Genomic DNA, 15,222 nt, shown 5'->3' on the forward strand with positions numbered 1-15,222 from the left:
TCCTGTGCCCCACTTATAGAGATGAAGGCCCGATCCTAACTCCTCTCCTTGGCAGGAAAGGCTGTCCTGTTCCACAGTTGGTACTGTGGCTCAGTGGAAAATCAAGAAGCAGTCAAAGAGTCTGTGGTTGTTGCAGCCATCGTCATGTCCGGAAAGTCTCCGGAACATTTCAGAAGACCTGTGAGTTGGAAGACCTGTGAGTCCTCTTGTGGTTGGTGACGGTATGGAGCTGTTTCTGCCTGATTAGAGTGATCTGGAACACCTGCGCGGACCAACGCGGCTGCGGTCTCGTGAGTCCGCCACAGGTACCCAACAAGCTTGGTCTATACTTGTATTTTGTTCGCATCCTCCGACATTCGCACTCCTCCAAACCCGCTTTGATTTTCGAATAAATGTAGTCTACTACATTACATTTAACTGGCTGAAGTGGGGACATCACCTGTGGATCAAACCAGACAGACTTCTGTAAAAGGTAGAAACTATCATCGTTTATGCACCGCATAATATAGTACCGCATATTTTCCGCTGTTGTTTTTAAATCATTATTCTGTTTTTTGTTTGTTTTGTTTTTTAAAATATCCGTTAATTTCCAATACCACGCCTCGTGCATCTACCGCTGTGTTCAACAGGTGATACCGTTAATTACGTCTCTGAGTGGATGTCGGACAATTGCTTCAACTACCGAGTCGGGACGTGAAGCAAAAACAAACCAACAAAAAGCAGTCACAAAGCACCTGGTTTTGGTTAATTTCCCGCAGTATCACCTTCACAGTTCATATCGGCTCTGAACTAGTAGCGCCAGTTCAGTTTTAATTAGTAAGTTATCTCAATTACGATATTTAAAGCCAACTAACGACGTGTACCTCCACTCAGTTAACCGACCACTGAGGCGAATGCACCCCTTATACAATCAATTATATAAACCGGGAACTCTAATATTGCTAAAAACAAATCACAAAGAGGGGAAGACTTACTTTAAATAACGCAGACTTCTCTGGGCTTGCATGTTAAACACCGGGTTTCCTTTTTTTTTTTTTTTTTTTTCTTTATCAGCTCTTCTTTACCTGCCCGCGTGATGCTCCGCGCTTTCAACTCCAACACGAACAAAGCGACTTTGTACCCGGCTTCAACATTTGAAATGTTTTCACGTCCATTGTCTCATATCGGAAAGAAAACTAACTTTAACCAATACACTCTTTTCTTCTCTTGCACATGGGTCTTTGTTTGGCGCGTTTTGATGACGTCAAGTGTGTTGTATACGCGCCACCAGATTCATTACATGTATTACTCTATAGCTATGCACGCCACTGATTGCTTTTTTTTTTTTTTTTAGCACCAACCAAATTCTATCAATTCTTCCTCTTTAATTTTTTTTTTACAATTTTTTTTTCTTTGCGATGTCGTGATAATATATCAATTTGTTTATTATAGTATTATATTGAAAGAACATGATGTTTAACTTTAGTAAGCTGCTCCTCTTTATTTGACTTATAGGTGGGTGAAGAAATGTAATTGTTAGCAATTATAATACAGAAGGATAAAGGTCAAATGTCGCTTTTCTCAAACTAATCTATGCACCATTCCTCTTCCACAATGGAACATTTTCCCCGTCTTACCTTGTGGTGCTTTTCTTGTTTTGCTTTTGATTCAAAACTGAAAAATCGAGGTAAATTGAGGTTTTCTCAGGGCGAACATGCAATTTCAGATCATGAGTGTTCTCAGTTAAATGACAAAAACATTCAAGAAATCTATCCTGAAGATAGCTTTTAAAATAGTTAATTATTATTTTAATGTATTGCTGTTATTATTTTAAAAAATTCAAACTTTGAATTTGGATGATACTTGTTTCTCAACTTCATAGACCAGTACAGTAACTTTCAAAGTTGGAAGACGAATCTGCCAATGTCTGAAGAAAAAAAAAAATCTGAAAGCCGGGAGAGCTATTGCTAAAGACCACTTCAAAAGATTGTACAAGAAAGTCTGGCTGCTTGGAAGCAAAATATAAAGAAATTAAGCTGGGCTCAGGACAGCTTTACAGTGCTACAATACTTTGGGATTTGGACAGAATCATGTTATCCCTCAAAGCTCTACAGACTCAGCACCTCTTCTGTAAGATAAGATCATCACTAAGGGGTGAAAAGGAAAAAGGAAAACAGGACCCAAAGGCCTTTTAGTTCGATCTGTGTGGATGTTCTGAAGGATCCGGTAACTATTCCCTGTGGACACGGCTGTTTGAACTGTATTATAACCCACTGGGATGAAGAGGATCAGAAGGGAATCCACAGCTGCCCTCAATGTGGGCAAAACTTCAAACTGAGGTCTGTCCTGATTTTAAACAAACAAACAAAAAATTCATTAGACTGCAAAGAACCGGTCTTAAATTGTCAGAAATGGGCCACATGGAAAGGACGCTGTCAAGGAGACGTTATTAAGAAAAGGAAACAAAGGGCCAATTCTTTTTTTTTTTTTTAATATGACGGCCAACAAAGCTTAGCAGAATGGTACAACAGTGAGTGTTTACAGCTATGTGTTAAACGCAGTGGAGGTTTTGTAATGGGTTCATTTCATCCAGTGGATGCTGTCAGGCCAAACTGTCAGATTTTGATTCAGCATGCGGTACCACCTGGAAAGTGTCTCTTTGGCAACTGCTTCATTCTTCATCACGATAATGATCCCAAAACACATAACCAGCCCAGTAAAGAATAAATGAATTGAAAAAGGCTAAATGGAACACTGTCAGTCAGAGCCCAGACCTACACATTGAAGCAGTGGGGGGTAATCTTGATGGAGAACAGAAGAAAAGGCAGCCAACATCCAAAGAAAGCTTGGGTTCGCTTCAAAATCCCACATCAAAATTCGGGTGATTTTTAAAAAAATAAAATTATAAATCCTGGCCGTGATGCCCACTGAAGCTTAAGGTTAAAACAACATGTTGTTATCAAGGAAAGTTAAAAATAAATAAATAAAATGTAATAAAAAGGAGCAGCTGAAGACCTTTGCACATTACTAAATGTTAATTATGTGTGCACGTGGCTCTAAAGCCGTTTATCACCTGGCAAAGACGGGGAAATGAAGCGGGTGGGGGGTTTCAGCATCTCAGCTCTTCGCCTTTATGTGCTTCCTGGGATTCCGTGTTTTCCTCCCCCACACCCACTCCCTCCCCCAGTGTGGTTGAACACAGTGAGTGCTACGGACAGAAGCTGCTGACTGAGTAGTTTGGGTTTCTTTTGGTCATCTTGCGTTGCATACTTCAGAGCATATCTTATGCCCTCACTTGGCAGTTTTTTGTGTTGTTTTTGATACGTTTCTTTTCTTTTTTTTCTTTTCAGAAAATCTTTTAATTGAAACTTCTGAGTGCCCTCGCGGGGTCTTTTGTTTAAAACCCAGGATCGCGTGACTCCTATCTCTGCAGCTCCTCCTTTTTTCTGAACCATTTTATTTTTTACTTTACAGAGGACAGACGTGCAGGACCGACCTGAGGCTGACAAATCTGTTTTACAGTTTCCTCTGCCGGTAGGCTATGTGTTTTTAAAAGATTTGGTCGTCCCTACCCCGTTTTTACTTTTCCCGATATGTCCACCAGGAGGCACTGTTTTACTACTTATACTTTTGTGGGTCGTGGTTTAAATCGGGTCTATTAAACGGATTTGCTTTCAACAGCAAGTTGACTTTCCCCGGTGCATTTACAATTAAAAGACATTAATGTGTCATGAAATAAACGGTCTTTCAAATCAGAAAAAATATTATAAGCAGGAATGTTACCAATGCATCATGTATTTTTTTTACAGCACAGGAATGATAATGCTTTTAATCCCATGTCATTTTATTCTGACATTGTTAATTATAAATCTGTTGTGACAATCTTTTAGTTTGACCTTTTAACGCCAGACTTGAGTTCATATTTACATGAATATCCGTCATTTAAATGCATCCAGTTTCAGCCAAAACTGTGAAAAGGAATGCTTGTCTGGAGAAAAAGGGGAGAAAAGCTTGACTGCCTTCTCTGACGTCGTTTCTCCGGAGGAAATCATGCAGCAGGATGTGTAGCTGGTCAGCCTACACATTTACGTTCTGCTGTGAATTATGTGGTTGTTTAGCGTCGAGCAGCTCATCATTATCGGGCTTGTAGAATTCACATAGTGGCATATTCCTTCAGTTCATGGAAGCTAATTTAGGTGTGCAGCATCCTGTTTCCTCAACAGTCCTCTGACCCCTGACCCTTTGGCTCATGTACCTCGGGCTTCTTCATTGTTCGTCCCCATCACCTTCTGATCCCGGTCCTGTCTCGAGGACACTAAGCAGTATTTTCTGCATGAAATTGGGAAAATTATCCCATTCGAATGGAAAATAAAAAAACAAAGCTGTGTAATGTAGTCCATTGTGTAACTTTCCTGCGTGTGATGCAACTTACCAGAAATATAACGCTTTTATGTAATGCAGGCTGCCAAATAAATGTTTCTGATCCAGCTGGTTGGCCAAGTTACAACAGCATACTGGTATGCTCAAATACAATGCCCTGTAGATGGTATGCATACTTGAATTGAATCCCTTGTGCTGAGTATGCATGTGCCGGCAGGCGACAGTGGGGAGGAAAAGTCCCTTTTTTAATAGCTCGATACCTCGAGCAGAACCAGACTCAGGAAGGACAGCCATGTGCCTCACCGGGTTGAGGGGGCAGAAACAGGGTTGATGACAATAACGGCATCTACATGCATACAAAGGTAAGAGGGTGTAGAGTGCATTGCTGAGAGTTCAGCGGTATTGGCCTATAGCAGCATAACTACAGGGAAGTTTCTGGGTCACTCGAGCCAGCACCAACTATGAGCTTTATCAAAAAGGAACATTTTAAGCGAGGGAAGGTAAGATGGAGAAGCTGCTGGCTTCCATTACCCATGCCTCACATTCTACTTTTTAGAAACTCTGAGAACCACAAACAAATCTGCAGTCTGGGAAAAAAAGTGCTCCTTTAGGAAAATGCCCAACTATGAGATCTTTAAGACACAAAAGAGGTTTGGTCATTGTGAGCTTTCTAACCATTAATTTGAATGCTGTGCATTGGACAGTGTTCACAAATGCGACTTGCAATATTAAAACATTCAACGGCTGTAAAATTAGTAGCTCTGCTTACACTGCTTATTTGACAGCACATCCATGTTAAAATCTCTCTCCAATTAAGCCCACTAGCCAGTACCCGGGCTCTGGATTTTTAAGCATTGCGGTCATAGGGTTTGTTGGTTCTGTTGGTCTGCATAACCTTCCCCCAGCCCCTGACCTAAGCAGTTCTTTGCTTTGGACCAACAAAGAGTACTGATGCATCAATGGAGAATGTAAAAGAAATGTGGACCAAGAATGGATCCTTGTTGAATCCCAGAGAGAATCTTCTATCTGTTGATTTAAAATTACCTTTCATGAGGTCGAGAATGGCGCGCAGAAATGTCCCGTAAAGTGTTCTGATCACCCTCGGTTGCACTGCGTTATCATTCTTAAATGGGTTGAATTGGTTTGAATGGTGAAATGCTGGCTCTCTGAACTATGTTTCAGTCAATCTTTGAGGGAACTGGAGCAAGGAAGGGTGAGGATTAGTCGGATAAACACAAACCTCTTTGTTACAGCTTCTGTCTCTAAAACCTGTTCGGATTGGCCCGCAGTTTGTTTCAAAATGGTACATTGTGAGGCAGCTGCTTCTCCTTTGTTTTAGGGATTCTATAGAGTTGTATCTACGAGGCAGGAATTATTCCAATGGTTTTATGGTGCTGTCATGAAGAAAAGGGAGATTATTACATGGTTCATGTAATAACTGTTTTATATTGTTCTTCTCCCTTAGATCTGCAGTTTGAAGACGAGTGGTGAAGTGCCAGAGCTGACAGGACCCTGCAGAAACGCACATTATTTAGATCGGAGGTCAAACTAGTTCAACTTAAAGAGATTCAGTCAGCTGTTGCCACTCAGAGGTGAAATGGAGCAGAAAGAAGCTCACTTGGAAGAATCCATCTCATGTTCAATCTGTTTGGATCTACTAATGGATCCGGTGACTGTTCCTTGTGGACACAGCTACTGCATGAACTGTATTAAAGCATACTGGGATAGAGAGGACCAGAAGGAAGTCCACGGCTGCCCTCAGTGTGGGCAGACCTTCAAACCGAGGCCGGTCCTGATGAAGAACATCATGCTGGCAGAGTTGGTGGAGGAGCTGAAGAAGGCTGGACTCCAGAGTTCCCCAGATGTTCACTGCTATGCTGGACCTGAAGATGTGGCCTGTGATGTTTGCACCGAGAAGAAGTTGAAAGCCATCAAGTGCTGTCTGGTCTGTCTGGCGTCTTACTGTGAGAAACACCTTAAGCTTCATTATGAATCTCCTGCTTTTGAAAAACACAAGCTGGTCGACCCCTCTGAGAAGCTCCAGGAGAACGTCTGCTCTCGTCACGATGAGGTGATGAAGATTTTCTGTCGCACTGATCAGCAGATTATCTGTTATCTCTGCTTAATGGATGAACATAAAGGCCACGAAACAGTCCCAGCAGAAGCAGAAAGGACTGAGAAGCAGAAGGAGCTCGAGGGGAGTCGACAACAAATCCAGCAGAGAATCCAGGGCCGAGAGAAAGATGTGAAGCTGCTCCAACAGGAGGTGGAGGCCATCGACGGATTCACTGATAAAGCAGTGGAGGACAGTGAGAAGATCTTCAGTGAGCTGATCCGTCTCATCCAGAAAAGAAGCTCTGATGTGAAGCAGCAGCTCAGATCCCAGCAGGAAGCTGAAGTGAGTCGAGTCAGAGAGCTTCAGGGGAAGCTGAAGCAGGAGATCTCTGAGCTGAAGAGGAAAGACACCGAGCTGGAGCAGCTCTCACACACAGAGGATCACAGCCAGTTTCTACACAGCTACCCCTCACTGTCTGCACTCAGTGAGTCTACACACTCATCCAGCATCAAAGCTCGTCCTCTGAGGTACTTTGAGGATGTGACAGCAGCTGTGTCAGAGACCAGAGATAAACTGCAGGACATTCTGAGAGAGCAGTGGACAAACGTCTCACTGGCAGTGTCCGAAGTGGATGTTTTACTGCCAAAACCAGAACCAACGAACAGAGCTGGATTCCTAAAATATTCATGTGAAATCACACTGGATCCAAACACAGCATACGCGCATCTGTTGCTATCTGAGGAGAACAGAAAAGCAACATATATGAAACAAGAACAGTCTTATTCGAGTCATCCCGACCGATTCACTGCTTGGCATCAGGTTCTGGGTAAAGAGACTCTTAGCGGACGTTGTTACTGGGAGGTGGAGTCCAGACGGGGAGGAGTTCGTGTAGCAGTCACATATAAGAATATAAGAAGAGCGGGGCGCTTAAATGAGTGTTTGTTAGGGTGCAATGACAAATCTTGGGCATTATGTTGCGACAAAAACAGTTACACATTTTGGCACAACAATGTTAAAACTCCGCTCTCGGGTTCTCAGTTCTTCAGAGTAGGAGTGTACCTGGACCACAGAGCGGGTGTTCTGTCCTTCTACAGCGTCTCTGACACCATGACTCTCCTCCACAGAGTCCAGACCACATTCACTCTGCCGCTCTATGCTGGACTTCTGTTTTACTCTGACGGAGACACAGCCGAGTTAATCAAACTGAAGTAGTCCGAAGTCATTCAAGGGACATCTGGATAAAACGTGTACCGTTGCGACATTTCTTCATAGCATAGAAACACAACTGAAAGCTGTGACATGTAAAGAGTTAAAACTTTGGAAAAAGTGTAATTTTGTATACTATTGATTAGATTTTACCAACTCAGGGAGGTTAGCTTTTCTACAAAATTAGCAGATATAGTGATGGCAAGACCAATTTTATTATACTGCTGATTTATTTTGTATACTGTGTATTTAAAGACAAGAAAAAAAACAAGCAGACACTCATATATACTTGCATCTACAAACCAGACACTGGTAAGAAATAAGTGACACTCGGTATATCAAATACTGTGTTATTGAGTTAAATGCAGGGAGCAAGTCAGAGTTGTACTGGAGTGCCAAACTGTAAAATGCTTTATGGATTGTAAGGAGCATATAAAAGGTGCTTTTGAGTCAAGTTAGAAGCCTATGAAGTGACGTCTGTACTGGAATTGTATTGAAATTTCAGGGGTGGCTCAATTGTGACTTGAAAGAAGTGTGCTTCGCTACATATGAATGGGAATGTTAATGGGATATCCTGTTTGCAACTTGTACACATCATAATCCAACTGTTGTCTTGTTTAGATTAAGGTCAATTATTGGAATATTTCTCTGCGAGGAGAGCTGTTGCAGTGCTACGATTGGCTCTGAAATACTATGTTTATTGTCGGAAACATAACATCCAGTAGTTTATAGGCAATTTTTATAGGCATTTTTGTACAGATTTATTAATATTTTCCAAGTAATTGATAAAGCAATGGTAAGAAGAATGCAAAGAAGTACACATTGGAAAAGATTGGTGGGAATGCGATCAAGCAAATACCTACGTTTGGTTGTGCTAAATTGTATTTTTAACTATTAAGTTTTGTAGTAGATGTGAATAAAAAGCCTAAAATAATCAACTGTAGGGCTGTTTGAAGTGTGAAATGTTTGCGTGGGTTGTTTAACGTCTCCTAAATGCTTTTTCAGTTTAAGCAAGAATCGCAATTTGAGCCGATCCTTTGGCGTCAGCTTCTCTTGATTTAAGTTAGGATGTGTATCACTGGCCGTGTATATGTTGTAGCCTTTTTTTTTTTTTGTATGAATTATTACTATTATTTTTAAACACTTTCAATAAACTTTAGAAAAAAAAAAAAATTAAGCTGAGAGGCAAATTACCACAATTTTGATGATGTCTTTAGGAGAGGTTATTTGGAGCTTTATTGAAACGTTGGTATTTAGCAACAAATTATTTGCGATTTGCTTACACAGTTGCAATTCCTACAGTGATACTTGAAAGCTTATTGGGGGGAAACGCTTCCCTAAGGGCAAATATTAAATTGCGTAATATTCTCAAGATCAGTACACTGATCAAAATGAGTGAAGAAATGTTTTGTTGTGTTATTGGTTTTTTTTTTACCAGCACACAGCCTTTCTCCCTCTGTGTGCCTCCTATTTCTCGATGGGTTTTGTGTTTCAGCAGCCAATCTGGCAACCTGTGACTGGATGTATTCTTGGTGGTTCTTAAATCGTAAAGTACATACAATTGATTAACACAAGTGATCTTATTAATTCACAAATATCTTGTATACCATGTCAAGAATTTATTATATATATATATATATATATGAATTTTTTTTCAAGATTCAGACTTCAACTATCATGAATGAAACCTGCTGATTTCTGTTGTATAATCAAAAATAAACTATTAAAAACTTATATTTGGATGCTACTAAGTATTTCTACATTCCAGTTCTGTGTAAAAAAAGCTGTCTATAAGCCTTAAAGCTGTCTATGAAGGCGGTGGACAAGCGCCTGAGCCACATGGTAAAGTAGGAGGTAGAGGGATGGTTGAAAATGGAGGGCAGCAGCATTGTTTGATTTCTGGGTAAAGTTTGGTAATGGTTACAATAAGAAGACACTGTTCCAGGAAATACTCTAAATTCGGAGTTTTCAGTTGGTTGTAAAGTTCTTCTGTTTGATGCATATCTCCATTTTGTTCCAGCTTCCCTTTCTTGAATGTTCCTGCCTGTGGAACAATGTTGGTCAGTAAAAGTTTGTCACCTCTGGTGAATGCGTAAGCGTTTGTGCAGCTGAAATTAAAAAGTAAAGGAAGTAATTACTTTTCTCTGTAGAGTACGTGAAAATCCTTGCCCAGAATTTAACAGCAGTGACTTAAAAACAGATCAGCACTAAAATAACCCCCCAAAAATAAAAATAGACACGTTACTTGGTGGGATTTGTTAACTGTTGCAGGAAAAAATTCATTCAACTGAGTGGAAATTAGGCTTAATGACAAAAGGGTTTCTTTCCCCTTCTGTCAGTGACGGATCCAGAACCTCCTGGAAAGATTCCTACAGACAGAAAGTTCAGCAGACACGTTCTGACGTCTCCAATGGGAGTTCATCATTCGTCTGCGTCAGTTGTTGTCAGCTCACGTTCGGCGTTCTGAAGTGAACGTGTTCACCGGACAGTGCAGCTGTGTGATAAGTGGAGTTCAGCTGGTCCCCTCCCCCGTCCATTTGATTTGTCAGTTCCAGAAGCCAAAAGCAAAATTACTTTCCAGATTGCTGTCATTTCCACAGCTGCCTCAACAATGGCAGGATAGCACAGCCTTAGATGGCAGCTTACGTGGCTGCTACAGATGGAGAGGAGGTGGCAGAGGGCGAGTGGTCAGGTTGGTGGCGACGTGTCCTCCTCCAGAACGTCAGAGAGCCCGAGACAAAGCTGAGAGAAGGATGGACGCTCTTCTGGTCTCTGCAAACAGAGACGCATTTATTTCCAGATGCAGTTCTTTTTCAAAGTAAAACAATTTCAGAAATTTGCAAGGAAACGCATCGGGTGCGTTAAACAATGCTTGCTTAAAGAAATAAATGCGTTTTTACTGAACTGAGTGGTTGTCTCTGGTCTCTGCTCCTAACATTGTTAGAAATTGGCCTACTATAGTGTATTGGCCTCAAACTAGAAATCCTGCCATCTAGCTGTGTATCTGGGAGCTAGCTAACTAACTGTCTGGCCTTCATCGCAGAAATCCATCCCCTGTTGATGCCAGAATGTGCAGGTCTTTGGCTTTGCAAAAAAAAAAAGTGCGTTCAGCTAAAACGTTGCACCACCAAAATATCTGGCAACATGCCAGCATAGAGAATCAGATTCATGCTCAGTGGACTGATGAGCCTTGTTAACAGTTTTGTACAGTCTGCTGTACCGTGTGAGCTTTTTTGGGGATCCAGCAGAGCATCACTGAAATCTGAGGCCTACAGACTGTCTCAGAGAGAGAGCCAGAGGACAGTAAGGGGATTCATTTTGGGCAGAAGTGCAGTGACAGAAAGTTTAGGATCACTACCAACACCTGCCTCATTTTTCACCTGGTAGTTTTACAACTTTTACCAGAGGCAGCTTGGATCAACAGATTCACCAACACAATGCTGCCCTGTTGGTGTGCTCACTGGTGGAAATCCGGGTTGAATTCTTGGCGTGAGATTGTAAATTGCACGATTTAACGATGCACCACTTAATTATGCTTCTAATTCTTGGGCATGTCCTGACTGTGGAGTACTCAAAGCTGTAATTCCTGAATAATAGATCCATCTGAAATCCTCGTTTATGTTTTCTGGGAACTTGGCATAATTCCGAGACTCCAGTTCTGCAGCTTACATATTCACAGCTGTAAGCGTGATTTATAAATTATAAAGACTATACTGCTTGGGCTGAAAGAGCTCTAAATTTAGCCTCAAATATTCAGGATTAAGTGACCAGATGCAATATTTAAATCAATCTTTGTGCTCAAAACAGCAACCCGGTCAGATTCAGAAAGTAATATTATAATAGTAAAAAGGAAAGAATGCGGTGAAAAGCTCAAAATTGATTAAAAAAAATCTCATTGTGAATTTACAAGAAAAAAAACAGATGTTAAAGGACATAAAGTTGTCATTTTACAAGTAAAACTCAAGAGTTGTTAGATACCAAAATTGAACATTAAAAGCAAATAGAACAGACTCACCTGATCACTGTGTGGGTAATTCAAGTGAGTCTGTTACACACACGGGATCTTCACGACCCACCAGGTGTGAACGGCCTTTCAACAACTTAAGCCTGGTTTATAGTCGGTAACGCAAGACGCAACAAAAGCCCTGGCGCGGTTGCAAGCCCCCCCTTGCGTGCTTGCGTGTGTCACCTCAATTTTCTAAACTTTACGCAAGCACAAGCCACTGGCTGTGTTCGAAACCGCCTACTACTTGAAAACGGCATACTCATCGATCTGACAGCATGCAGAGCGTTTACACACAGTGCACTTCACTCCTGCCCGAGCCCAAATCAGCCGGCCTGAAAAGCTGATTTCCCTTAAGCTATAAACTCTGTAAATATATAACTTTAGCAACATTTGAAACATTTTCAGGCGAGAAAGTAGTCGTTTAGACCCCCAAGGTGTTGAAAATCTGACAAAATACCGGCTATTTACAAGAAGAAGAAGCATGAATCCACTCGAAGAGGTCCTGGCGGTGAATTTCCTTTCATCATAGTAGGCTTGCCATTGAAAAAACCCGCTACTCCATCTACTGTCCTGGCGGTGAATCGCCACGCAGCACACGCAAGCGCCGACAAAGCAAAATGAAGCATAAACGTCTCGAGCCATTAACATACGCGCAAGGGCAGTTAAAAGAAGTATAACTCAGCCTTAAAGGCAACGCCAGGACCTCTTCGGCAAGTCTCTCTTCGAGTGGATTCATGCTTCTTCTTCTTGTAAATAGCCGGTATTTTGTCAGATTTTCAACACCTTGGGGGTCTAAACGACTACTTTCTCGCCTGAAAATGTTTCAAATGTTGCTAAAGTTATATATCTACAGAGTTTATAGCTTAAGGGAAATCAGCTTTTCAGGCCGGCTGATTTCGGCTCGGGCAGGAGTGAAGTGCACTGTGTGTAAACGCTCTGCATACTGTCTGATCGATGAGTATGCCGTTTTCAAGTAGTAGGCGGTTTCAAACACAGCCAGTGGCTTGCGCTTGCGTAAAGTTTAGAAAATTGAGGTGACACACGCAAGCACGCAAAGGGGGGGCTTGCAACCGCGCAAGGGCTTGCGTTGCGTCTTGCGTTACCGACTATAAACCAGGCTTCAGAAACCCTAACTCCTCGCCAACTACTGTTAATGACTCAAGTTACCTCTTTAGTCTTGGAAATTCAGACTTATTTTTCTGACCTTTCTGCCCCTTCACACCCTCAGATAAACAACACGTTAAACTTCCATAACACACATCTCAAGGTAAAACGGAAACAGACGTTTGTTCTCTCACCTCGTGCCAACACATCTGCATGATGTCGTACAAGGCGGGCGTGGCCATTTTGGGCCTGTAGAGGCGGTGACCCTGAGATATTAAGGTGACCACTTCGTGATTGGGACTCTGCTCGAATGGCATACGCCCCTCTGTGAACACCTCCCACATCAAAACACCTGGACACACAAACGTATGCAGGTTGCATGAGGGCATCTTTTCTGGTAGAAAGTGTCGACGTACACAGCGGATTTCAGTTATGGACAAACTAAACTCGCATTGTGCTCCAGCAGACCTGAGGCTGGCATAGATGTGAGGTTTAAACTGAACTATGTTATCTGTGGATGGCTCATTGGCATTAACGCGTGCTCACCGTAGGACCAGATGTCCGACTTGCTGCTGTATTTGCAGAAGTTGAAGACTTCAGGAGGCGACCACTTTACAGGAAACTTGGCGCCCGATGAGCTGGTGTACTGGTCATCCAACACGTATCTGCATGGGCAGCATTTAAGTGACATCAAAGCGTAACGTTTCTCACAACTCACTCGATGCAAGTCATTCTGAATGAAAAAAGAAACAATAAGCAAAGTCGAGTCAAACACGTACCTGGCCATACCGAAGTCCGACACCTTAACCACCAGAGCGTCATTCACCAGGCAGTTTCTGGCAGCCTTCAAAAGACAAAAGACAAAAAGAAAAAAAGAGGTTAACTGGAAGGAATATGAACAACTTGATCACCTTACTGCTGAAATAAAAGCTTCCGTGGTGCACGGGTAGCATCCACGGAGGACCGACAAAGGTGACGTTACCAGGTCTCTGTGGATGAAGCCGTTGGCCTCCAGGTGCTCCATGCCCTCGCAGACATCCAGGCAGATACTCAGCAGGGACCCCTGGCTGAAGCTGCCCCGCCGCTGCCTGAGGAAGTTAAGCAGGCAGCCGTACTCCATGAACTCTGTGACGATATAAATGGGCTGGCGCTGAGTGCACACCCCGTACAGCTGCACCAGCTTAGGGTGGGACAGTTTCCTGGAAAAACACACACACAAAAAAGCAGTTACTCAGTCAATCATTTTGGTAAATAATTGTTGGATGATGGTTAAAGATGGTTAAAGCCTCCAAAACGTGTATGCATTTTTGTCATATCTGATACTATGTAGAGTTTTCTTAATTTTTGTCACTTTGACTTGGGAAATCTTAGTAACAACCTTTAGCATATTCATATTCAAAGTTTTAGTATATCTGTCACCTCATAATCTGTGTTAGTTTTTGCTGCCTCCAACTGAAGGTGACTGATGTTTAGGATCCCTATTTATTTATTCTTTCCATTTCTTTCCAATCACGCCTGCCTGCCTGCCTGCCTGCCTGCCTGCCTGCCTGCCTGCCTGCCTGCCTGCCTGCCTGCCTGCCTGCCTGCCTCCCTCCCTCCCTCCCTCCCTCCCTGCCTGCCTGCCTCCCTGCCTGCCTCCCTCCCTCCCTCTCCTTACATCATGACTTTGGCCTCCTCGATGAAGTCCTCCTCGTACATGGCTCCCTCCCTGATGGCCTTGATGGCCACTTTGTGCTGAGCCCGCCACTTGCCGAGTCTAACCTGGCCGAAATAACCGCTGCCCAGCTCCTTCATGAAAGTCAGCTCGCTTGGGTTGATCTCCCACTTCTCTGCAGGGAAAATATTTCAGAGGCAAGATGGAGAATATAGAGGCACTTTAGGGGGAGGGTGAAAAAAATGCACTGTCAACCGTTGCAGCTCACCATAACTAAAGCCAGCAGTGGACGGAGCGGACTTGTCTTGTTTTCCTACAGGATACCTCAGCCTGGCAACCAGACCTGAAACAGACGTGAAGAAAGATCAGATTTACACAAATGTTTCATGAGACAGTGTGGACGGTTGTTTGTCTCGTTTAGCTCCGTGTGGCACTGTGATGGACTGGCGACCTGTCCAGGGTGTACCCTGCCTCTCGCCCAGTGACAGATCCTATCAAAGTAACGCAAAGTCATGTAATAGGTGTAATTGGTAGTGATAAACCAAACTATGGAAACATAATAACCCTTTTTTTGTTGCCCTCTGCTTAATTAATGACACATTTCAGCCTCTTTTTTCTCCAGCCTGCACGTTTAAGAGCTTTGGAATGGCCTTTGAGAAGCCTATTCCTGAACTATTCCTGAAGACTACTTAAAGAAGTGACAACAAAGCTTGTCTAAGAGGGTTCAAGGCTGTGTTGGAGAATAAAGGTGCTCATAACAAATACCGACTTTCAGGCACATTAGAATTATACAAACTCTATTTTTGTCTTATCTTCTGCATGTGCTATTTACTGTAT

The 15,222-nt window shown here is 42.6% G+C and overlaps 3 protein-coding genes across 6 annotated transcripts in view; 1 reads left to right on the forward strand and 2 right to left on the reverse strand.

Moving 5' to 3' along the window:
• Nucleotides 1-1,239, reverse strand: part of LOC142368902 (F-box/WD repeat-containing protein 7-like) — a 43,537-nt gene extending 42,298 nt beyond the window's left edge. Inside the window, exon 1 of one of the 2 annotated variants that reach the window (XM_075451109.1) lies at nt 1,065-1,239. The gene's annotated coding sequence lies outside the window, so the exon portion shown is untranslated. Of the gene's footprint in view, nt 1-974 lie in introns of both variants that reach the window. The other variant, XM_075451108.1, reaches the window with a different exon arrangement.
• LOC142368904 (tripartite motif-containing protein 16-like) lies at nt 1-9,298 on the forward strand. 2 transcript variants are annotated; one of them, XM_075451113.1, is made up of 3 exons: nt 1-305; nt 3,454-3,513; nt 5,825-9,298. In XM_075451113.1, the coding sequence occupies exon 3, from the start codon at nt 5,957-5,959 to the stop codon at nt 7,625-7,627; it is 1,671 nt and encodes a 556-aa protein (XP_075307228.1). In that variant the 5' UTR covers nt 1-305; nt 3,454-3,513; nt 5,825-5,956; the 3' UTR covers nt 7,628-9,298. The 2 variants fall into 2 exon arrangements, with proteins under 2 accessions (XP_075307228.1, XP_075307229.1); XM_075451114.1 differs by lacking the exon at nt 3,454-3,513 and having other exon boundaries at nt 246-305.
• The window catches only part of tec (tec protein tyrosine kinase), a 21,820-nt gene continuing 14,410 nt past the window's right edge, over nt 7,813-15,222 (reverse strand). For both annotated transcript variants that reach the window (XM_075451112.1, XM_075451111.1), the window contains exons 13-19: nt 14,654-14,728; nt 14,389-14,560; nt 13,714-13,930; nt 13,511-13,575; nt 13,278-13,396; nt 12,926-13,083; nt 7,813-10,393 (exon numbers count right to left, since the gene is read on the reverse strand). In XM_075451112.1, the coding sequence (XP_075307227.1) occupies nt 10,310-10,393; nt 12,926-13,083; nt 13,278-13,396; nt 13,511-13,575; nt 13,714-13,930; nt 14,389-14,560; nt 14,654-14,728 (890 nt within the window). In that variant the 3' untranslated portion in view covers nt 7,813-10,309. The remainder of the gene's footprint in view (nt 10,394-12,925; nt 13,084-13,277; nt 13,397-13,510; nt 13,576-13,713; nt 13,931-14,388; nt 14,561-14,653; nt 14,729-15,222) is intronic.

The sequence above is a fragment of the Odontesthes bonariensis genome, chromosome 19, assembly GCF_027942865.1.
Source record: "Odontesthes bonariensis isolate fOdoBon6 chromosome 19, fOdoBon6.hap1, whole genome shotgun sequence".
Classification (NCBI taxonomy): domain Eukaryota; kingdom Metazoa; phylum Chordata; class Actinopteri; order Atheriniformes; family Atherinopsidae; genus Odontesthes; species Odontesthes bonariensis.